General features: G+C 56.6%; 3 protein-coding genes across 6 annotated transcripts; 2 read left to right on the top strand and 1 right to left on the bottom strand.

Annotated features, from left to right (window-relative positions):
- Positions 1 to 1,217: 1,217 nt before the first annotated feature.
- CFAP410 (cilia and flagella associated protein 410) lies at positions 1,218 to 7,002 on the top strand. Its single transcript, XM_030456588.1, has 7 exons — positions 1,218 to 1,330; positions 1,655 to 1,673; positions 2,335 to 2,381; positions 2,736 to 2,965; positions 3,552 to 3,723; positions 4,342 to 4,435; positions 5,985 to 7,002. The coding sequence occupies exons 1-7, from the start codon at positions 1,224 to 1,226 to the stop codon at positions 6,099 to 6,101; spliced, it is 786 nt and encodes a 261-aa protein (XP_030312448.1). The 5' UTR covers positions 1,218 to 1,223; the 3' UTR covers positions 6,102 to 7,002.
- Positions 7,003 to 9,400: 2,398 nt separating this feature from the next.
- PFKL (phosphofructokinase, liver type) lies at positions 9,401 to 15,676 on the bottom strand. Of its 2 annotated transcripts, none has more exons than XM_030456586.1 (22): positions 15,558 to 15,676; positions 14,955 to 15,028; positions 14,777 to 14,854; positions 14,494 to 14,683; positions 14,130 to 14,295; positions 14,000 to 14,044; positions 13,806 to 13,914; positions 13,432 to 13,527; positions 13,238 to 13,330; positions 12,977 to 13,102; positions 12,808 to 12,872; positions 12,598 to 12,661; positions 12,364 to 12,510; positions 12,179 to 12,249; positions 11,972 to 12,059; positions 11,701 to 11,853; positions 11,437 to 11,601; positions 11,161 to 11,222; positions 10,689 to 10,800; positions 10,509 to 10,608; positions 10,282 to 10,387; positions 9,401 to 10,180 (listed from the first exon to the last, which is right to left on the bottom strand). In XM_030456586.1, the coding sequence occupies exons 1-22, from the start codon at positions 15,640 to 15,642 to the stop codon at positions 10,033 to 10,035; spliced, it is 2,343 nt and encodes a 780-aa protein (XP_030312446.1). In that variant the 5' UTR covers positions 15,643 to 15,676; the 3' UTR covers positions 9,401 to 10,032. The 2 variants fall into 2 exon arrangements, with proteins under 2 accessions (XP_030312446.1, XP_030312447.1); XM_030456587.1 differs by lacking the exon at positions 15,558 to 15,676 and adding an exon at positions 15,110 to 15,172.
- PROCR (protein C receptor) lies at positions 14,632 to 18,553 on the top strand. Of its 3 annotated transcripts, none has more exons than XM_030456590.1 (4): positions 14,632 to 14,716; positions 16,575 to 16,811; positions 17,567 to 17,833; positions 17,916 to 18,553. In XM_030456590.1, exons 2-4 carry the CDS (start codon positions 16,592 to 16,594, stop codon positions 18,026 to 18,028), a joined length of 600 nt encoding a protein of 199 aa, XP_030312450.1. In that variant the 5' UTR covers positions 14,632 to 14,716; positions 16,575 to 16,591; the 3' UTR covers positions 18,029 to 18,553. The 3 variants fall into 3 exon arrangements, with proteins under 3 accessions (XP_030312450.1, XP_030312449.1, XP_008489285.2); XM_030456589.1 differs by lacking the exon at positions 14,632 to 14,716 and adding an exon at positions 15,058 to 15,186; XM_008491063.2 differs by lacking the exon at positions 14,632 to 14,716 and adding an exon at positions 16,339 to 16,455 and having other exon boundaries at positions 17,916 to 18,552.
- Positions 18,554 to 21,099: the final 2,546 nt, after the last annotated feature.

The raw sequence follows: 21,099 nt of genomic DNA, 5'->3' as shown, positions 1-21,099 counted from the left end.
GATTCTCCTGAGATATCAAGGATTTGGATCCTGCAGCTGCCTTCACCAATATGTCGCCTAGGTGGCCAAACCCATTGTCCCAGTAGCCACTTCATACCAACTGGCCTGAGAACAGCGGCACACAGAGAATTCAAGAACTCCAAAAATGGCTTCAGTTGCCTCCAGGTAATTATGTCCAGCTCTAAAAATGTCAGCAGCGCTGGAGCTCTGGCCTCCCTGCCCAACATCCTGGATAAGTGTCCACAGGTGTGACAGCAGCCGAGATATAGAAAAGAAGGAAATGCAGAGGGATGATCTGCCTAATAGGCTTATCTCACAATTTTCCTGAAGAGCATGTGCCCATCAGACCCAACCAACGCACTTCTCGGCCCTTGGCTAACCCAGAAGTGGGGGGACAAGTTGGACCACTATAGCCAAGGGGTCCATTCCAATATGTTTGAACCACTACAACCAGAACACCAGTGACAACAACTACACAATTGGCAGCCTGCATCCTGTGAGCAGAATGTTACAGAATAAGGCAGAAATATCGGGAAACTCTGCCTTAACCCCTTGTTTTGGACTGGGGCTTTGCTAACCACACCACTTCCCACTGCCTCTGGTCAGCCACCAGTGATGCACGTTGAACCCCCAGAATAAAAAACAGAGACACATCACTGCAGTTTCACCCCAAAACGTAATGGGGGAGGCCTGGCCTTGGGGCTGCTGGTGCAGTCAGCAGTGCTACCTAAAGTTCTATGTATAAATACTGAAGGGGTGCAGAAATATATGTATATTTCTTGTTTACACACACTTCTCATGTATGAAGTTAGATATACATATATATATGGATAGGAATATATCCATAAAGCTGTAGTTGTATCCAGAAATTACAGAAATCACAGTTAGGGGTTGGAAGGGACCTCATACAGCACCGAGTCCAGCCCCCCCGCCAGATCATGATCACGTACAGCAGCAGGTACAGCTCTAGTGAGGTGGAGCGTAACGAGGAATAGGGTTTACACGTAAATCCGAAGCAATTAAATAAAACTGCCCTTCGGGGATGGATCTGCAGGGCCCGCTCGGGACAGCTCAATCGCGGCCGGGCAGGCACACTCCAAGGACCGCCTCACGGCTGCCCGCCCCGGGAGCGGAGCGGAAGGCCAGAGCTCCGGTGCCTGGGCCCAGCGCGTCCCGCCCCGGCCGGGAGGAGCCTGGGCTGGCGGCAGGGCCCGCCCTTGGAGATGGCGGTGGCGGCGGCGCCCGGCCCAGCCATGAGGCTGACCCGGACGGCTGTGCTGGTCCGGACCAAGGCCGCCGCCCTCGATTGCGTTCGCCGCCTCAACTGCTGGTGGGGCCCGGCGGGGAAGGGATCGGAGGGAGGCGGGGAGAGCGGCTGGGCCTGGGGGGAGCGGTGGGCATGGCGGAGAGGGTAGGGCGGGGGCACAGGCAGGGCTGGGGAGGAGGAGACAGGGCTGGGGAGAAAGGAAAAGGGATGGGGAGAGGGGGACAGGGCTGGGCTGGAAGAAGGAGGCCCATGTCAGAGGAGCTGTGATGAGGCAGGATGGAGGTGGTGGGGTGCAGCGTTGTGGCTGTGCAGCCCAGCATGGGGGCTGTGGTGGGTGGCTGGGCCCTGCCGTGCTCCCGGTGACCCCCTCCTGCTCTCCTCCCACAGGGGCAGCCACCTGACTGATGTAAGTACCGCACAGCCCGCTCCCACCCTGCCAGGACCAGCCGGCGAGGAGGGGCCCTATGGCCCCCGCTGCCGTCGTGGAGTCCCAGCCCGGGGCCATGCAGTGTTGCAGGAGGGATGATGCCTCAGCCTGGGACAGCGGCTGGTGTGGGGAGGGGATGTGGTCAGTGGGGTGCTGAGGAAGGCACAGGCCTGGGTTTGGGCTGGATGGGTGCCAGAGAGCTGCAGTGCTTTTCAGGACCGATTTAGCATCTCATAAAAATTTTAAAAAGGTGTTGCTGGTGTTTCCAGAGAGCGCTTGGAAAATTCCAAGGCCCTGCACAAGAGACCCCTGGAGAAGTCCTTCCTCGCTTGTTTGGGAGTTAGAATGGCATACTCTTGTTAGGAGAGGGCTGCCTGGGGGATGAGGGATCCCTGCTTTTGTGCCGTGTCTGGAACTGCAGATCTGCTGGAGCAGCAGAGCGAGGTGGTGCTGGCTGGTGTCTGCATGGCACTCCTGGGCGGAGAGGGCGGAGGAGCTGCTGACTCTGCACTGGCTATGGCAGAAGGTCTCTCCGGGGGTGTTCAGCTTGGGTTAGACTGAAGCAAACAGAAATTCCCATTCTTGCTTGTATCGTGCTTGTTGGTTTTATTATTATTTTTTTCTGCCTCTCCCTGCCTAGATATCAATCTGCCGGGATTTGCCCAACGTCGAGGTGATCACGTTCAGGTGAATGTCAGGCTGCTGGCCTGGGAGAGGGCAGGGGAAATTACATTGCTTGTGGGGCTGTGCCTTGGCCCTTGGCTTCTTGCAGCTTTTCTGTGGTTGTGTGTCTGAGCTGCCTGGTTCCTCTTGCCTAATTTCTTCAGCGGCAGAGATGCAGAAATGATTAGTCTCCTGCTAGATCCCGTGCACCTTTCCCTTTGCTACTCGAGGAAATAATCCTGGTTTTGAGAAGTGTTAAGATTTCATAAGATTGTTCTTCCCCACGTCCTATTCCATAGTTTAGATGGGATCACCTGAGCAGTACAATGTGGGAGGGTCGGGCTGCCTGCTCTCCCTGATCCTACCATCTCTCCTCAGTGTAAATGGCATCTCAGACCTTGAGCCACTGCATCAGTGCCAGAATCTGACTGAACTCTATCTGAGGAAGAACAACATTACAAGCCTAAATGAACTCTTCTACCTCAAAAACCTCCCCCGGCTGCGAGTCCTGTGGCTGTCTGAAAATCCTTGTTGTGGGTCAGATCCCTACCGCTACCGAATGACTGTGCTGCGTAACCTACCCAGCCTGCAGAAGCTTGATAACCAAGGTGGGTGTTTGCAGGTAAACAGCCATGAGCCATGGGCAGGGTGTACTGGGAACTGGTAAGGTGTTAGCTCCTCTCTTCAAGGTCTCCTCTGACTCTTCCTTGAACCAGGATGAGGTTGAACGTCCCCTCTGCAAGATCCTAAGCTGTTTTCTCCCTTCCCTGCACTACCGGAGTTAACACTCTAGTGGTACTGGGCGTGCCTCATTGTAGCTGAGGCAGTACCACTAATTAGTGGTTTTTTAGAGCACTCTCCTTTGCTGTGGCAAAACAAAGATTCTGTAATTGGCTCTGCTGTGGTTAAAAAAAAACAAACACAAAACGTTTTCCCATCTGGTAGCAGCAATTTGGTGACTTTTGGAGCCTTCTCCAGAGAGAAGAGATAGCAAAACATGTTTGTATCACCCCCTGATACCTTCCCTTTGAGAGACTGGTGACAGCTGCCAGTGTTCTCCTGTGTGGGTTTTACTGCAGGAGGATAAAAGCAAAAGGCCAATTGAACAAAAGCAAAAGGACAATTTCTAGGACCAAACCTGTGTGGTACAGTTCTGGATTTCATTGCAGCAGGGTTATGTTTTGGCTTTTGCAGCTGTGACAGAGGAAGAACTGTCCCAGGCCCTGGTTGATGGGGAGGAGATCACAGCCCCACCAGCCAGGAAAAACGTGGAGAATGGCTGCCCTGAGTCCACTGAATCCATTGCTGCTGAATCCACAAGCAAGACCGAGAGTGAACTGCTCAATTTCAGTCTGGAGGAGACAAAGTGAGGGCTTGCTTAGCAGCTGTCACGATTTCTGGGCTGAACTCACATGTAGCTTGAAAGGACCCTGCCAGCCAACATTGAAATCCCATGGGCCAGGCCTGCAGCTGTTGCAAATTCCTGTTGTTCCAGTTAGCCTGCTGGAGCTGTGCTGGTTTAGTAGCACTGGCGGGTCTGGTTCTGCTTCTGCATAGCAGGCTTCTCTGTAGGTGGGTGCTTTCTCACAAGCATGTCAGCTGTGTGTGCAGAGATGGATCCTCTCTGAGCTCTGCTCGGTTCCTGCTTAGCTCTGCCTCTGCCACACCCTCTGGTGCATGCCAGTGCCATGGCACGTCTTGTTTGCAGTGTGACACGCTCTGCAGTCCCAGCTGCCATCAGGCATGGGAATCTGTCCTCCCAGGTGGGGTAACAAGCAGTGTGCCCATTCACCTTTTATAGATGTGGGAGATTGGCTTGGGGTGTTGCAGTCTGTAGGCAGTGGTGGTGCGTGAGTAGACATGGCTTGAGTCCTTCATCTAGGTACTTCTTGTCTGGTTGCCGATGGTTGAAAAGGATTGGCTTGGCAGAGGAAGGTTCTGCCAGCTGCTCGTGATAACATTTCCTCTTCCTTTCCTTCTTTAGCAAAATTCGAGAGGAGCTTGGTATGAAGCCTGTTCCCAGGGACAAATTTTCCTCCTTTTCACCTCAAGAGACAGACTGCAACCGAAAGAAGAGAGTGAGTATCTTTTCAAATTGCTTTTCAACATTGCAGTTCTGGGTCCCACCATTTTAAGGTACTTGAGTGCATCCAAGGGAGGACAACAAAGCTGGTGACAGGCTGGGAGAAATGTCCAGTGTGGAGCGACTAAGGAATTCAGACTTGTCTGGTTAGAAGCAAAGGAGCCTGAGGGGTGGTCTCACTGCTCTGGACAGCTTCTTGAGAAGGGGATATAGAGAGGGAGGTGCTGGCATCCAGGGGCAGTACTTATGGGAATGCTCCAGGGGGGGATTCAGACAGGACATTAGGAAGCATTTCTTTCTGAGAGCATGGTCAAAGAGTGGAACAGGCTTCCTGGTGATTGGTGCACTGAGCCTGACAGTGTTTAAGAGACATTTGGACAATGTCTGTAGTAACGTACTTTAACTTTTGGTCAGCCCTGAAGTTGTCAGGCAGTTGGATTTGATGATCACTGTAGGTCCCTTCTTATGGAAATACTCTGTTCTGTGCTGTTCTGTTCCATGCTGTTCTATCTCTAGGGCATCAGGCAGTGTAAAGAAAGCTCAGTGGAGTTTGTCCTCTTGATCTGTTTGCACACAAGCTCACGGGTGTCCCTCCACTTGAGCTGTGCTAAGAACATGTGGTAACTGTGGAGCTGCTGAAGTGCAGCTGGCAGGCTGTTGGCCTGATGGACAGGAGACTGCTGAATTTGAAACTTAGCGGGTTCCTCAGACCTCTCTATGATGTAGCCTCAGGTGAACCTCATGGATCTCGGCTGCCTAGCTGGGAGCTGCTGTCTGGTGGGCTCAGTGCAATCCCTGCAATTAGCAGGATGAGATCCAGACCACATTCTGCCTCATTTTGGTATTAGTTGCTTTTGATCTCTCTTTAGTTCATGTTTTAGGTGTAGTTCAGCGTGTTGCTTTGCAGTGCCATTTGTAATGCTGCAGGGGTTCAGCCTTTGAAAGAGAAGATATTAAACAAAGGGAGGTTCGGGTTTGACGTGAGGGAAAAGATTTTCCCTAGAAGGACATTTTTTTTGGGAGGCTGTGGAATCTCTCCCTGGAGTTTTTCAAGGCGTGGTTTGACAGAACCATGGTCTGGTGTCAGCAGTAGTCCTGCATCAGTGGGAGGCCGGGCTGGGGACCTTCATGGGTTCCTTCCAGCTTGTGCTTTCAGGGTTCTACCAGCTCTTTTTACTGCTCAGATCAGAGGGGTTTCTGTCCTTTCCCATCCTACACAAACAGTCACGCTGGAGAGAGAGAGTGAGTGGCAGCTCTTGAGTGCCTCTTTCCTTGCAGAAGGCATCTGGGAGGGGCATGGGGAGCCAGAGGCATGTGGGCAGTCTGTGCGGGACTGGGCAGACAGGATTGTCCTGCATTCCAGCCAGCCACATGCAGCCTCTGCCTGTGTTTCATCTCTCCCTGTAGCTGCAGGTGGCTGTTGCATTCTGCTGCCAGTGGTGATGGTGGTGGAGTTCCTAGAAAGACAAGCTCTTTGAAAATCAAGTGTCCTTTTTCCAGGCTGGCATTAACATGTGAAGGTGTGTCTGTCTCACCCCCAACAGAACAATGTCCTGAATGCTATCCTGCTTCTCACCAACGAACTGGACACGGAAGGTCTGGAGATCGTCCAGCAGACGGTGGGGAGGAGGCTCCAGGCGTCTCAGAAGAAGGAGCTGTAAGGAGGAGTGATGGTGCCTGTGACAAACCCCCCTGCAGCACCAGCCCCGCAGCACCCTCCTGTCTCACACATGCCTGGCTGCAACCTGGTGTTCCCCACTGCTCTTCCCCTGCAGAGTGGCTGGGATGGGCTGCTGCTGGCTGCCCCTGGGACTCCTGACATTGCTACCCCAGGGCTGACTCTTGAGGGCTTTCCTGCTGATGTAGCAGGCTCCTTAATACTGTGTGTTGCTGGGGTTGGGTGATGGGAGCTGCAGGGGAAGCAGCAAAGCCCAAGTGAGCAAGGCTGCAGGGAGAGTAGTGCTGCTGGGCTGCGTGATGGAAGGGGGATGGCAGAGCCTGCTGACCTCTAGAAAGGTGGCTCCCTGTCAGACAAACCCTCAGCCAGTCTGTGTGGAGCAGACTGCTGAGGGCAGTTTCTACTGCAAAGATTTGTTTTTGTGAAGTCTCTGTCGGGAAGATGCTGCCTGAAATGGTCACCAAGAACTGTCTTGTGGCAAATGTGAAGGTCAATGTCAAATTCTTAATTTGTCTTCAATTCCCGACTACTTCTGGGCCTTGTTAGTTCATGCAGCATATGACTTGGCAGTCTGGTGGCCCAAAAAAAATCCCAGTGCAGCCTAGGTGAAACTGAAATGACTCTCTTGCAGATCTGAATGCTCAGCTTTACTGCTCAGGCCCCCATGCCCCTGCAGGCATTAGAGCAGCTTAAGGAAATTAAGTTGCACTTAAGTCAAAAGCCTCTGTGTGTTTTGCAGCTGGGAGAAAAAAAGCCAAGCATTTACAGAGGCATCAGGAGTGATGTTTCTCTTTAACTGAGAAAGCTGCATTTCCTGAGATTTTATAGAGCCATTTAAATACTAAGAAGTTGTGACATACCAAATAAAGGCAGTTATCCCCCTGGGAGATGTTAAGTTGTGGCTGGGGTTCAGCAAACAGAGTGAGAATGACTGACTCCAGGCATTGCTCCATTACCTCTGGTTCACAGCTCTCATTGTCAGTCCTGCAGAGCAGGAGGAGGGCTGTGGGCCTCTGCACCTTCCTGCTTCACTGGACCTGTGTCACAGCTCTCCTGCCTGTGCTTGATGGTGGCTCCTGCACCCAGCTGCAGGGCTGCTTTTCAAAAGCACTATGCCGTTTGGGAACCTTCCTGCAGCCACAAGCTCACACAGAGTACAGGAAGCAAAAAGAGATGGTGAGCAAAGCTTGCTGGCTTGTGTAGAGGTTGCAGAGCCTTCCCGGGCAGGATGATGGCCCTGGAGATGTAGGACAGGAGCCCTCGGTGCCACTCAGCTGTGGACCCCAAAAGCATGGCCTTTATGTGTCCCCCCCCTTGTAGAAGTGTCCAAGTCCCCCGGGTTGTGCTGCTGGGAAGGAATGTGCCTCAGGAATGGTGACAGCCCTGTGTCCACATGCCTGTTTGCTTGGCCTTGGTGGAAGAGGGCAGAGTTTGATCCTCATCAGTCGGGTGAAGGTTACTGAGGCCTTTTAACTCCTCGACTGACCTAATTCTTGCCTTCTGCATTAAACCCAGCTGCATTTAAATGGCCAGCATGATTTATAACATCCCAGACTTCCCTTGACAGCCAGGGCCCGAGAGACCCATCATCTCCTTTGCATCTTGCCTTCCTGCAAAGGGCATGTCCTCTCCTAGGCTGTCCCCACAGCCTGCTTGGTGGCAGAAGTCACATCTGTCCATGTTGGGGAGCAGGGGAGCTGCTGTTCAAGCGTGTCAGACCCCCCCCGCCTTCTTCCAGCTTTGCTGGGATCAAAGCAAACGTCATGGTTTGTCATCAGGACTGGTTTGGGGTGAGGGTGGCTAATGGAGCAATCGCCGTGGCCTGAGGCTGCTCTGGCACAGTTCCCTCTGTTCTGCTGGAGAAGTTGGGTTGTTAATCCCTGACCACACGACTGTCCCTGAGCTGAGCTCGCTGCCTACGTGCCGCACTCGTCATACTTGGCTGGTGCCAATGGTGGGGCTGCCAGGAGAGCTGTCCTCCATGCTCCCCACCACTCCTGGCAGGCTTGACCTCACAGCATCCTGCTCTCGGCACAGCCCAGGGCAGGCCAGTCCCTGCTGCTCACGCCAGCTCACTCTGGGGACCTGGCAGCCTGCCCTCGGCAGAGAGATGCTCCTGGCTTTTTGCTCTGCTCGCTCTCTGGGGACAAGAGGAAAGCCAGGGGTGGGCTGGCTCTGCCAGGGAGCCTGGGGCCACAGTCACCATCTCCCCTCCTGCTTGGCCTGGCAGGACGCAGGGCAGTTGCCCTCCATGGGATCCGGGGGCTGTGTCTGTCCATCACCCCCTCCCCCCGCCCCTCTCCCCAGGAATCTGTCACTACAGGCCAGAAATGAGGTGATAGGGGTGCAGTCCCCAAGTGTACCCACATATGCAGCTGAGGGTGGGGACACCCCTGCCCCTAATATCTGCTGATGGAGTGCTGTGGGACCCTGCCTACCCCTTTACTGCCCTGCCAGCCACTCCATTGTGCTGCCAGCCCCTCTGGTGTCCTGACCTGCCTCAGAAGGGAATATCGAGCATCAAGGGCAGATGTTTCCCGTTGATGGAAAAGGCCAGGGGCTGTTCAGCCAGTGCAGATCCAGTGCAATCCATGTTCAGAGCATCAGAGGCTCTCTGAGGTCAATGGTGAGGCCAGTGTGTGGGACAACAAAGGTGTTTGAGTCCATGGCTAATAGGGAGCCAGTTGGGGCTCCTCAAAAGTGGCACAGGGGGACAGTTTCCCTTTTCCTATTTCCCACCCATCACTCCCCCAGCATTGGAATGAGCTCTTTCTAGGGTCCTCAGGGCAGTGACTTGCGTGGGAACAGCAGCAAAGCTGCCTCCATCCCCACAGTCTGCTCTTTCTCTGCAGCTCTGGCAGCTATGTTACAATTACCATCTCCCTCTGGAGCCTACAACAAGTAACATGGCCAGCGAGGGGAAAAGCACTGGAATCAAAGGGGGAGATAAGTCACTTGGGAACAGCTCCACGGGGAGGGAAAAAAAACCCAACTGCACGTCTGAACCAAAGGACTGTGATGCATCCTGGTGCTGATGTCCAAGAGTCTGGAGCCATCAGCTGAAACCCCCAGGAGAAAAGTGGCCTGGGAACGGGGACTACCAAGGAAGGGCTGCCCAAAGTCCAATGCTCCCAGGATCTGAGGACACATGAAGCACGAAAACTTCCTTAATCCATCTCTGGCAAACCATGTGGCTTTGCTCACCCCTGTCCTAACCCCAGTGCTGCCTCCCCCATTCCTCCCCGTGGGGACTCGGCACACAATGACTGCTCTCCAGCGAGGTTTGGCTCCAGCAGGTTTTATCTCTAGAGGAGTGCGGTGCTGCCAGCAGTACAAGATATTTGGGGGTTGCAGAGCAACAGTGATGATGACAGGCACAGCCCCAGGGTGGCATGGTGACAGTCGCAGCCAAGCATCATGCAAGGTGGCTGGGGAAGAGGGGCTTGCCAGGTCCAAGCCCTCCAGACACCCCACCAGGCAAACACCACAGGAGGATGAAGCTTTACCAGGGCTCATGGGGAGGGCAAAAGCCCCGGGGCCAGCCCCTACCCACTCTGAGGTGGCACCGCATCCTCCTCAACTCCCCTCCCGCACACAGGGCAGGCGACTAAAAGCAGCAGTTTGGTCAGGACTCAAGGTACCCCATCATTAAATAATAGGAATGAACTATGTAGGAATGATGAAGGGTCTGGGCTGCACAGCTGGGTTCTAGCAGCACCTCTTCTTTGCGTCTGCATAGGGACCAGACCCTGAAAGCTGCGGTTTGGGGCAGGCTTTTGGGGAGCTCTGCCTGCTGTAAGGGGTCAGTGGCAAAGCTACAGGGCTACTGAGAACAGGGAGGGACCTGGTGCTCCCCAAGCAGCACGTGGGGATGGAGAGGACGCAGAGGGGAGCTATGGCTTGGGACAGTGGGACTAGAAGCCCTTCTCGATGCTGAGGGTGCGGCGGGTGACGTGCTCCATCTTCCCTGAGATGTACTCAGTCAGGCTGATCTGGTAGTTGGCAAGCATCTTCAGCATCAGACGCAGGTTCAGCCACCACTGCTCCTGGGGCAGCCTGTGCCTGCACAGGAGGGGACACAGTTCTAGAGGGGCCCCAGGGACAACCCAGCAAAGTCCCTTTGAGATCTGGTAAATGGCTGGGGTGTGGGGACAAGGACTTACTCAAAATCCGTCACTTTCTTGAGCTCTGTGACAGGGCTGAAGGCCACCACCTTCTTCCTGAGCCCGATCACGCAGGCAGAGTCTCCCGAGTTGGCAAACACGCGCCCTAGGAGGAGGACGTTGATGACCATGGCCACCTCACTGGGGGTTGAGTGGCAACAGGGGCTGCCCAGTGCCACCAGCCTCTCCCCTACCCCCCTCAACGGGACCCCCAGCCCTCAGCTCACCCTTGCGGTAGGCTGCCTGCAACTTCTCTGACATCCACAGCACCGCCTTAACACCCAGCTTCGTCCCATAGTTGCGGTCAAAGGGGGTTGGGGCTCCCCCCTGGGGACATAGAAATTGTGATGTCAAACCCACCCAGCTTGAGGGGACACCAGTGGACTGAGAGGCCCTGTCCCCCATACCTGCTGGAGGTGGCCAAGAACGTTAATCCTGCAGTCAAAGATGCCTTTGCCCTCGGAGGAGTAGAGGTTGTAGAGGAACTCGGTGGTGTAGTGCTCATGGCACTTCTCATTGCTGAAGGAGCAGAGGGAAGGGATTGGGGGACTGCTCCTTAACCTGGCATCCCCCGGCGGTCTCTCTTGTGCTGCTCTAAACTCTATACCCTTAGGTTTTGCCCTTTTGTTCTCCCTGGGGCCTGGAGCAGAGCCCATCTCCTCAGAAGGACCCTGGTGCAGGGATGGGGATGGCAGCAGGGGCATCCAGTGCAGGACTGTTCCCCTGGCCAAGGGTGGCATCCTGCCCATGCACCCACCGTGCCAAACCCCGCTGCACCTGGGAACCCCTCTCTGGCTCCAGGAAGGGCTCAGCTCCAGCCCCATTCCCTGCCACCAGGCCGGGTTTTTTAGCCAGCATTCCCAAGGGTCCCCGACTCACCGCAGAACCAGCCCTCTCTGGATGTCTGTCTTCATTTTGTCAGTCAAGTGTTCCACGTTGGCCTGCAAGGTGAACACCAAGATGCTGACAGCCATTGCAGGGCTTTGTGGGCCTCTTGTTTGGACACAAGTACCACTGACATCAACACACAGGACACCTGCCCACAGGCTTCATGGGACTTGAACGTTCTCCGCCAAATCCTGCCCTGCCCTAGAGCCCCCCCTTCCTAGTTTTATTTCTTATTTTCACCCAGAAAGCAGCACCTGCCCCGCTCACCTTCAGATCATGGATGGTGAAGGGATCTTCATAGACGTAGGCAGCGTCGGCGCCCACCGCGATGCCGGTGACGGTGGACAAGTACCCACAGTAGCCCCCCATGGTCTCCACGATGAAGACCCGGCGCTTGGTGCCTGAGGCTGACTGCTTGATGCGGTCACAGCTCTACGCCAAGAGAAGGGGAAGGTGACACCAGGAAGACCCATCTTTGCTGGTTCCTTCCCACGTGTCATCCCAAAACGTGAGGGGAGCCCTGTTCCTCACCTCCATGGCTGCGTTGACGGCTGTGTCAGAACCAAGGCTGAAGTCAGTTCCGGGCACGTTGTTGCTGATGGTGGCAGGGATGACGCACATGATGATGCAGAGCTCCTCGTACTGCCCGCGGGCCTCCACCAGCTGCAGCACCCCCTCATATGCCTGGAAGCAGACGAGGGCTGGGGAGACGCTGGCCCCGCTCCTGGATCCACATCCCAAAAAGGATGGCCCAGGGTGCTGAAAGCCCTGCCCCCTCAGGAATACAGGGGTTTCCCCGCACCTCGAACCCCCCGATGACCAGCAGCCCCTGGATGTTGAATTTCCGTATGTTCTCCACAATCTTTTCCATGCAGGTCTTGGGGAGCGTCCTGCGGTGGGCAAGTGCAGAAGAGAGTCCAAGATGATGAGGGGGAGGGGGTCCTTGCAATGCCTAGGTACAGCAGCATCCCCTCTGCTCCATTCCCTGCCCCCCCAGGGCCGTTCTTACCGCTTGGTGCCCAGCATGGACCCGCCTCGTCCCAGCCAGCCCGCCACGTCGTGCCAGCCCACCTCACGGATCTGCAAGTGGCAGCGCCCAGTTGGGGGATGAGGGAGCACCCCCGCTCACCCCCTCCAAGCCCAAACCCACCCCCTTTGTTAACCTGCAGCCCTGCGGCTCACCATGTCCCTTACCTGCCCCTTGGACAAGCCCTCGAAGCCGTCATTCACCACGTAGACAGTGTGTCCCTGGCAGATGGCGATCCGCACGGCTGACCTGACGGCAGCATTCATGCCGGCGGCGGGAGCCCCCACATTCAGGATGGCTAGGCTGAAGGGTGTCTGAGGGAACAGGGGTGGGGATGACATGTGGGTGCCTGTCCCCAAGAAGAGGGGCAGTGTCCCCCACTGCTCTCCACCCTTCCTCACCTTCTCCTGCGCTGGCTTCTCGTGTGCCAGCAGCTTGTAGATGTTCCAGTTGTTCTCAAAGCTCCTGCAAGCACAAGATGTCATGGCCTTGGGGGGCACCTGGGCCCTAGGGGTGCAGGGAGGGGACCCTCCCCAGCAGCAGAAGCCCCTGGGGAGAAGACCCCTGCCCCATCATAGGGCTGTCCCCTCACCCTCATCGTCACTCCTCACCTCCCACGGAGCTGGATGGCCTCCTCAAACCTCTTCTCATCCATGGCCTTCTGCACATCCTTTGTCTTGGGCAGGGAGAGAGGCAGCCATGTGACACCCCTCTTGTGGGCAGGAGAGCGGGACCCCCCACCCAGGAAGCCTGGTGCGCCCAATCCCCCCCAATACTCACCACCTGAACGCACTCCATGAGTGGCAGCCGGACTGACTGGTTCCCTGAGAGGCTCACCACACAGGCCGGTGTGTCCGGGGTGGCCTCCAGCAGCGCCATCACCGCCTCCATCCCCATCTTACTGCTCTGCAAAGGGGAAGGGGTGCCCACTGCTGTGACACCGGGGCCACCCACACCCGAGGGGTGGGATGCTCCCCCTGGGTCAGAACCCAGCTGCCTGCTCCTCTCCACAGGGTGGCTCCGCGTCACCTCCGGACCTACCAGCACACGGTCAAAGGCTGATGGGGTTCCCCCACGCTGCACATGTCCCAGGACAGTGACCCGCGTGTCAAAGCCCAAGCGTTTCACCACCAGCTGTGGGGAAGAGAGGATGTCACAACGAGGGGGGACAGACACACCAGGGACCTGCTGGTGCCACCATGGGTGCCACAGCGGGGTCAGGAGCAGGTGCTTACATCCTTCACGTAGTTGGAGGAGATGGGTTTGCCGTTGCGGTCAATGGCACCCTCGGCGATGATGATGATGTTGAGCCGGGACCCTCTGCTGCGCGTCTGCAGAATATGCCTGCTGGGGCTCGGCCAGAGCTCTCTGGTGGCTCAGCCCCAGCGTCCTTTGCCCTCACCAACCAAATGCTGAGGTGAGGTTGCAGGTGGCCAGCCCCCCCCAGCCAGCACTGGGCTGGGTTTGCGCTGGGCTGAGTGCCCCATTTCACAGGGACAGTGACTGGTAAGACCTCCTGAAGTTTGGCAAGGGATCAGCCTGGGTCCCCATGGAGGCTTCCCAGGGATAAAAGGGGGACAGGACCATAGGACACTCCCCCCCATCTCACCTCCCCAAGCCTCTCGCACATGAGGTCCTCCCAACCATCCTCTGGAGGGGATTCGGGGATGAAGAGCCAGTCAGCACCTGAGGCCAAGCCAGACACCAGTGCCAGGTACCTGAGGGGGATGTGGTGGTGGCAGCTCTGGAACCAGCCCGGCTCCAAAACATGGCATCTCAGACTTCCCCCCTGTGGTTTCTTACCCGCAGTGGCGGCCCATCACCTCCAGCACAAATGTCCGCTGGTGGCTGCAAGGACATGGGTGGGAGGAGAAAGTGGGTGAGTGGAATGGCCAAGGTGGTCTGGCACCCAAAGCCCCCCTAGCCCACTCACCTCTGCGCCGTGGTGGTGATGGCGTCAATGACCTCCATGATGCGGTGCAGTGCGGAGTCAGTGCCAATGGTCATGTCAGTGCCGCAGAAGTCATTGTCAATGGAACCCACCAGCCCTACGATGTTTAAGCGGCAGTTCTGCCGTGCCACCTCCTCACTGATCTGCCCTGTGGGGGACATACACACAGCCACATCACTGGTTATGTTAGGGTGCTGCCATGATCTCCCCAACATCAGGATGGATCCTACAAAAGCAGGGGAGGAGCTCAGCCCTCATGATGGGGTGGACCTCTGGATTTAAACACCACTGGGATGCTTTCATCTCTACCCACCCAAGTGTTTCAGGGAGTGGGGGTTTCACATACCATCCTGGACCAGCTCCTCCAGTAGCCCAGCCCACTCAGAGCGGAAGATGTCAGCCCCTGTCAGGCTGCCATCTCCACCGATGACACAGAGGTTGGTGATGCCATGCTCCACCAGGTTACGGGCAGCCCGCAGCCGACCTGCCCGGGTGGTGAAGGCTTTGCAGCGGGCGCTGCCAATCACTGTCCCACCCTGGAGAGTAAAGAAGAGGACATAGCTCACCATGTAGGTTTGGGGGTCATAATAGGGGTTGGGGGGTCCTGTGGCCCCACTGGTGAACCTCACCAGCTGGATGATGTTGGAGACGCTTAACCAGTTGGCTTGCTTGATGTTGTCTCCCCCCTCCACCAGCCCCTCGTAGCCCTGTGGAAAAGCAGGGGGTGGAGGTGAGGGGGGAGTCCCTGGCACGGATGGGGGTCAGTTCCAACCCCCCCCATGATGGGGAGCAGGGGGGAGCCCCAACCTCGTAGATGAGGAAGACCTTGGCTCCCACATATATCCCCATGCGCGTGACGGCACGGACTGCAGCATTCATCCCTGGAAAAGTGAGATGTGAGCTGGGAGGGTCCCACCCCGAGGGACCCCGGACCTCACAGGTGACCGGGTCCCATCGGTTATCCTGAAGTGTCCCCTCCAGTTGGGGAGGGGGGCAGAGGGAGCCAGGCAGACACAGCCCGAGGAAACTCAGTGCATGGGTGAGAGCTAAAGATAAGCAACTGCCCCAGGGCCATACGGACTGAAACCCGCTGCGTGTCCCTGGGGGAGGGGACACTGGGGAAGGGCGGGGAAGACACCTGAGAAGAGGGGGGAGGACAACGGGGGAGTGGGGGTGGGGGGGGCGAAACGTCACCGGGGAAAGGGGGGGAGGACATCGTGGATGGGACAGGCACCGAAGACCCCGTGAAGGTGCCCACGGGACGAGGAAGCTCGGCAGGTTGGCCCGCACCGACCCCTTCCCTCGGGGGGCACATGGGAGGGGGGATGCGGAGCCAGGAGTCCCCCCATCGTCGGGGCGGTCGAGCCGCCCCCCCCCTCCTCTCCCCAGCCCATTCCACCCCGGGCCCACCTTGAGCGTCGCCGCCGCTGGTGAGGACGGCGATGGCCATGCCGGCCCCCGCCATCCGCAGCCGCTCCAGCTCCCCCGCCGCCATCGCTGCGCTCCGGCACCGGCACCAGACACGCCCCTTGGGCCAGACCCCGCCCTCTTTCTAGGGCCACTCCACGCCCCCCCGAACACGCCTCTTCCTTAAACCACGCCCCGATGCCACGCCCACTTGATGCTACGCCCCCACTCCCAGGCTGGTGGTCTCTTGACAGTGCTAGGGGTCGATTTGGTATCCATTTGATATATTTTTAAAGATATATATACATTCATTATATATATAATCAATTAAGCTCTAATTACAAACAAAAAACATCCATGCGCAGCCAGCCGCCCACCCAAAGGGGTTTCTCCCACCCACGCCATGGCTTGGATGCCCCAAGGGTGGGACGGGGCTCCCCTGACACCCCCACTGACCATCACCCGCACCAGTGGGTGCTGCCAGTCTACTCCCCCCCATCCCGCCCTTCTCACGCTCTGGCCCTAGGTGCTGTGTCTCGTCCTGCCCTTGGGGAGCAGACAAGGCGCCAGGGGATGGGGAAACTGAGGCAGGCACTGGCTCCTCGCTCCCCGCCCGGATGGAGCGGTGCCGGCTGGTCCTGCAAGACTTCGGGGTCTCATCCCGGTGTCACCACCTCCGCGCTCTCCGGCAGGGAAGGGGTGCGGGTGGTTCTGGCGAAGGAAATGGGAGAGACCTGGCCGGACTCCCGCTCTCCTCCTCCCGCAGCCCCACCTCCCCGGACCCGCTTAACTCCCCACTGAGCCAGCCCTGGGGCCACCACTCCCGGCCCCGTCCCTGTCCCCAGGATGCTCCGCTTGCTGCTGCTCTGTGGGGCCCTGGGCTGCGGGGCAGAGCGGGCGGGTAAGGCGAGCGCATGGTGGTGGTGGGCTTGGGGGTCCTCCGGGGATGGCACAGGGGACATATGGTTTACAGGGAGGGTGATGCCTGGGGTGGTGGGTGATGTCTGGTGTCTCTTGCAGCCCCACTCACCTTCACCATGCTTCAACGGACCCGCGTCTCCAGGGGCAGCTCCTACTTCTGGGGGAACGCCAGCCTGGACGGAAAGCTCAGCCATCTCCTAGAGGAGTTTAACGTAACCCAGGTGCTGCCGCTGGAGCCCCCGGAAACCTGGGCCAGGAGGCAACAGGACGTGGCCACCTACCTGCATAACTTCAGCCAGCTGATGAAGCTCTTCAACAAGGAGAGGCCCATCAACTGTGAGTGGTACCCCGGGGGACGTGCAGCCCCCCTGCACTGCCTGGGCCTGGGGAGACCTCTCTGGGGACAGATGGGCAAAGGGACAAGGACACTGCCACGCACAAAACCTCAGAGTGGGCAAACAGAGTCCTTGTGCCCAGCTAGGGGCTTCTTCCCTGGAGCTCTCTGGGAACAGGGAGATGCCCCTGCTGCCCCAAAGGAAAAGGGCTGGGGGCAGCAGCCCAGGGGGGATGGGTGGGTATAGGCACCTTGCTAGCACCCTGCAGCCTTCAGGGTGGGGTGAGACGCTGATTATGGTGGTTTCATGTCCTGCCTGTGTCACTCCTCAGTCCCATGCATGTTACCTCCAAAGTCCCTGTGCCAGGTTTGTTTTACCTTTGTTTGCTTTGCTACCTGCAAGCCGGTTTTGCCCCTGCTTTGCATGTCTTTACCTGGCCCTTGGGGAGCACTTTCTCACCTCAGGGGGTCTGATGTGAGCCCCACGTCTCCCCTTGCCCCACACTTCCTGTGCTGCAACCTTCTGTGGGAGCAAGGAGTAGCTTGTTCTGCACCCAGAAACTTCCCAGCCCTATAAAACTGATGGAGATAAGGAAAGGAAGAATAATTCAGGTCACCCTGACCATTGGAAAAGCCACTGCTGCAGCTGAGGCCTTGCAAACTCAGTGCACTGCTGGGCGCTGGTGACAGCAGTGCACTGTCGAGGCTGGGTGGCTTGGTGGGTGCTGACCTGGTATCCCTCCCTCTGTCCCTGCAGACACCCAAAGCCTGTGGTGCCACCTGGGCTGCCACCTCTTCCCCAATGGCACTACCAAGAGCTTCTATGAGGTGACCCTCAACGGGACAGCTTTCCTCAGCTTCCATGTCCACAACGCCACCTGGGAGCGGCGCTGGCCCGGCCGGGAGGAGGTGGCCACCTTTGTTGAGAAGGAGCTGATGAAGTACAACGAGACCACCCAGCATCTCCAGCATTTCCTCAACACCACCTGTGTCGGCATCCTGCGGGCCCAGAGCACCTGGACGGGTTTGTGCTGGGGCCGGGGGGGACATGGTGATGTGATGGGGGTGACTACAGATGTCACCTCCATCTCTCTTGCCTCTTGCAGGCACGCAGAGCAGCCGGCCACATGCTCCGCTGGTGCTGGGCCTGATCCTGGGGACCTTTGCCTTGCTGGGCATGGCTGTGGGGATCTTCTTGTTCACAAGAGGGAGCTGCTAGCAGAGCCAGCAGCTGGACCATGTCACCGTGTGGAGGCAGGGGACAGACCCACCATCAATCCATGGAGGCAGGGGATGGACCCACCATCACACTGCAGAGGTAGTGGATGGACACACTACCACCCTGTGGAGTTGGTGGACAGACCCACCATCACCCTGCAGACCTAGACTGTGAGTTTCAAGAGAGACATCTCCCCAGCACTCCAGCACCACTTTGCTTCCAAAGGACACCAATGGCTTGCCTGCCTGATCCCAGCTGGGTGGACCCCCCCAGCAGCAGCACTGTGCCCCAGACATGGTCCACATGCCAGGCTGGCATGGTGCATGGAGACTTTAATGCAGAAATACACTTGGCATGGATGGAAAAGCTGGGGAAGAGGTAGAAGGGAGGAGAGGAGAAGGAGCCCAGAATGGGTCAAAAGGATGAAACTCTCATTTCTCCCTGTTCTGGTGGGGAGGAGGTTGTCCCACAAGGTCATGTAATAAACTCACCCACCAACACTCACTCTGATTGCTCTCATTTCCACCAGCACCAACTTGGGGCTGCAGATCCATCTTGGGGAGACCTCATTTGCTGGGTGGGCTCCTCAGCATTGCCAGTCCCTGGCTTGGACTGCAGGCAGTGCACTGAGTTTGCAAGACCTCTGGAGAGAGGGTGCTGGGGTTTTCATCTGCTGAGCTCATTTGACGCTGCTGGCAGCTTTGGTTTCACTCAATGAAGTGATTTTTTTTTATTATTTTTTTTCAATGACCAAGCAGTGATGTTTCATCTTTCATTTTGGACAGACAGTTGCAGTGGGACAGGGTTTTTTGAGCTGCTCACTGCCTTCCCCACTCTGACCTTAAGGATGCTGCCCAAAGGAGCACAGGGACACCAGGCAAGGGGTAGGGCTGATGCCCTGGGGCTAAAGAAACACAGAGCTGCATCACTAGTCCTGTCCAACAGCACTCACCATTTTGTTCTCCTTTTCTGCAAGCTACATCTGATCTAAACCCTGTCCTTTGACCATTCAGCCTCTGGTTGTACGAATAATAAATTTGTGGCTGTATTTTCCTTCCACCCCTAGAGAGCTCTTGAGCATGACACCCCTCTTCTCTGCAGGGGAAGGGCTGGGGATGACCCAGGAGCTGGATTGGGTCACCAAAAGAGGGGACAGCCCAGGGGCAAGGAGCTTTGCTGGGTTAACTTCCAGCTTGCTCCCTTCTAAAGCCCCTTCCCCATGGCTGAAAGCAAGCAAGGGTGGGCAGAGCAGGAGATGGGAAGAGATGCATGCCAGAAAGAGGATGGGAAGATGAGATAGTGGCTGTGCGTAAGGAGGGATTGAGGAGTTCTCCAAAGACCACATCTCATCACCCTGGTTGCCAGGGTCAGGGTGTTCCCCACCCTTCAGCGGGCTCTGCTGCAAAAGGGAAATAACAGCCAAGAGGCTGGAGGATCCAAAACAAAAATGCTGAGGCACGTGAAGGTCATTGTTCAGCTTCTAAAGAAGCACCCTTGATGGGAGCTCTGCTATGAGTCAGGCACTACACAGCCCACCATGGGCATCAGGGGGTGTGAGGCTGGTGTTGAAGGTCAAATGTGATAGGTCTGCTCCCCACAAAGGGATAATTCTGCTAGTGGCCAGCTCCCAGTGGGGAGAAACTTCTGCCTTCCCAGCCCTGCTTCGGCTTTTGGGTGTAGGGCATCTCCACACGTGGAGGCAGATGTTGTGCTGTGGTCCCACCATCCCTGTTTTTCCCCAGTCCCTGGGACTGCAGATCCTGTTCCTGAGCAGGACTGGTGCCTGGTGCCTCAGGGTGGGAAGCTGCTGTTGGACACAGGCTGGCAGCAGAGACAGGCCCAGGAGAGACCCAGGCTGGAGAAACTGGGAGGATTGGAACAACAGGGCTAGTTTGGCTTCTGAAATGCATCATCTTTTGGACAGATGAGGAAGTCTGCTTTAAAACATCTCTGGAAAAGTCTTTTTGCTGCCTCCAGCCCCCCTGCGTGTGTTGGTTGCAGTAGGAGAGTGCTCCAGAAAGGAGTTTACTTGGCTGCTGGTCTTCTGAATCTCTGCCCACAAACTAAAGGGAATGGAACAGCACCCAGCAGCAGGAACCTCCTCAAACCCACAGGATCCTGAGGAACAGCCACATATACATACCAAACTACATTCAAAACTGCCACTGCCCCATCCCAGGGCCACCTCACCTCATAGCACTTCCAACCAATGTGGGCATGGTGGCCAAGAGCTGGGGGATTATGGCAATAGCATCCAGCACAGCCTCAAAACTTCTCTTCCTTGTCCCCAAGCCCCCAAACCACCTCATCATGGGGCTTTCAACACTCATCCTGGAGCAGTACACTGGGGACATGTTGGCTGCCCATGACAGCAGACAACCTGGGCTTCCTCCCTACCACTGCACCAACGTGTACCATTCTTTCAGCAGTTGGTAACTGGCAGATGGCCAACCCTCTCCCAGATTTGGCTGTTCTTCCACCCTTGGTCCCTACTTGGGACAGACACCAACACTTAAGCATGCATCCTGTCAACCAAGGGTTGTTTTTCATTTACTCCTCAGTTTGACTTCTTTGTTGTTTCCCTTTTTCCTTTCCTTTTTCTTTCTCTTTCCCTTTCCTGCTTCTGCAAGAGGGTGGAGCCTCATGAAGCCCCTTGGAGGCTTTCACCAACCCCTGTGCATCTCCCCCAGAGAGAACCACCCCCATCACCCACACCGGCTGCTGCGTGAGGCTTTGCTTTGGTTTCCTTCCGTGGTTTCCATCATTCAGCTGTGCTATTTCTGGTGTGGATAAAGGTGGAGATAAGACAGCCAAGCCTTGAACCTTGTTCCAGTAAGACCAATGCAAATTTGCTAGGAACCAACTTTCCATTTCAGCCATGGGTGCTTCAGACTGGGTGGGCAGGTTCTGCTCCCCCCCTTAGCAGGAACAGACAGTCCCTTTAGGACATCAGCTCCTGCTAGAGGACTGGTGTCCCTAGATGTGTCCTTCAGGCTCACCCAGTCTTGTGCTCCATGCCCCAGTGCCCTGCAGTTGAGGGCAATGAGCCGGCTGTCTCCAGGAGCTGCCCA

Source organism: Calypte anna, chromosome 9 (assembly GCF_003957555.1).
Source record: "Calypte anna isolate BGI_N300 chromosome 9, bCalAnn1_v1.p, whole genome shotgun sequence".
Lineage (NCBI taxonomy): Eukaryota > Metazoa > Chordata > Aves > Apodiformes > Trochilidae > Calypte > Calypte anna.
The sequence above is the reverse complement of the archived record's forward strand: the minus strand, read 5'-3'. Positions and strand labels throughout refer to the sequence as shown.

Excerpts from the sequence above, each read along its gene's own strand:
- CFAP410 (XM_030456588.1), top strand. The coding sequence starts at position 1,224 with ATGGCGGTGGCGGCGGCGCCCGGCCCAGCCATGAGGCTGACCCGGACG. Across the intron at positions 2,966-3,551 it reads GCAGAAGCTTGATAACCAAG|CTGTGACAGAGGAAGAACTG; the intron begins GTGGGTGTTTGC and ends TGGCTTTTGCAG. Across the intron at positions 4,436-5,984 it reads ACTGCAACCGAAAGAAGAGA|AACAATGTCCTGAATGCTAT; the intron begins GTGAGTATCTTT and ends CACCCCCAACAG.
- PFKL (XM_030456586.1), bottom strand. The coding sequence starts at position 15,642 with ATGGCGGCGGGGGAGCTGGAGCGGCTGCGGATGGCGGGGGCCGGCATG. Across the intron at positions 12,250-12,363 it reads AGGGCTTGTCCAAGGGGCAG|ATCCGTGAGGTGGGCTGGCA; the intron begins GTAAGGGACATG and ends TGCCACTTGCAG. Across the intron at positions 12,060-12,178 it reads TCCATGCTGGGCACCAAGCG|GACGCTCCCCAAGACCTGCA; the intron begins GTAAGAACGGCC and ends TGCCCACCGCAG.
- PROCR (XM_008491063.2), top strand. The coding sequence starts at position 16,401 with ATGCTCCGCTTGCTGCTGCTCTGTGGGGCCCTGGGCTGCGGGGCAGAG. Across the intron at positions 16,456-16,574 it reads CTGCGGGGCAGAGCGGGCGG|CCCCACTCACCTTCACCATG; the intron begins GTAAGGCGAGCG and ends TGTCTCTTGCAG. Across the intron at positions 16,812-17,566 it reads CAAGGAGAGGCCCATCAACT|ACACCCAAAGCCTGTGGTGC; the intron begins GTGAGTGGTACC and ends CTGTCCCTGCAG.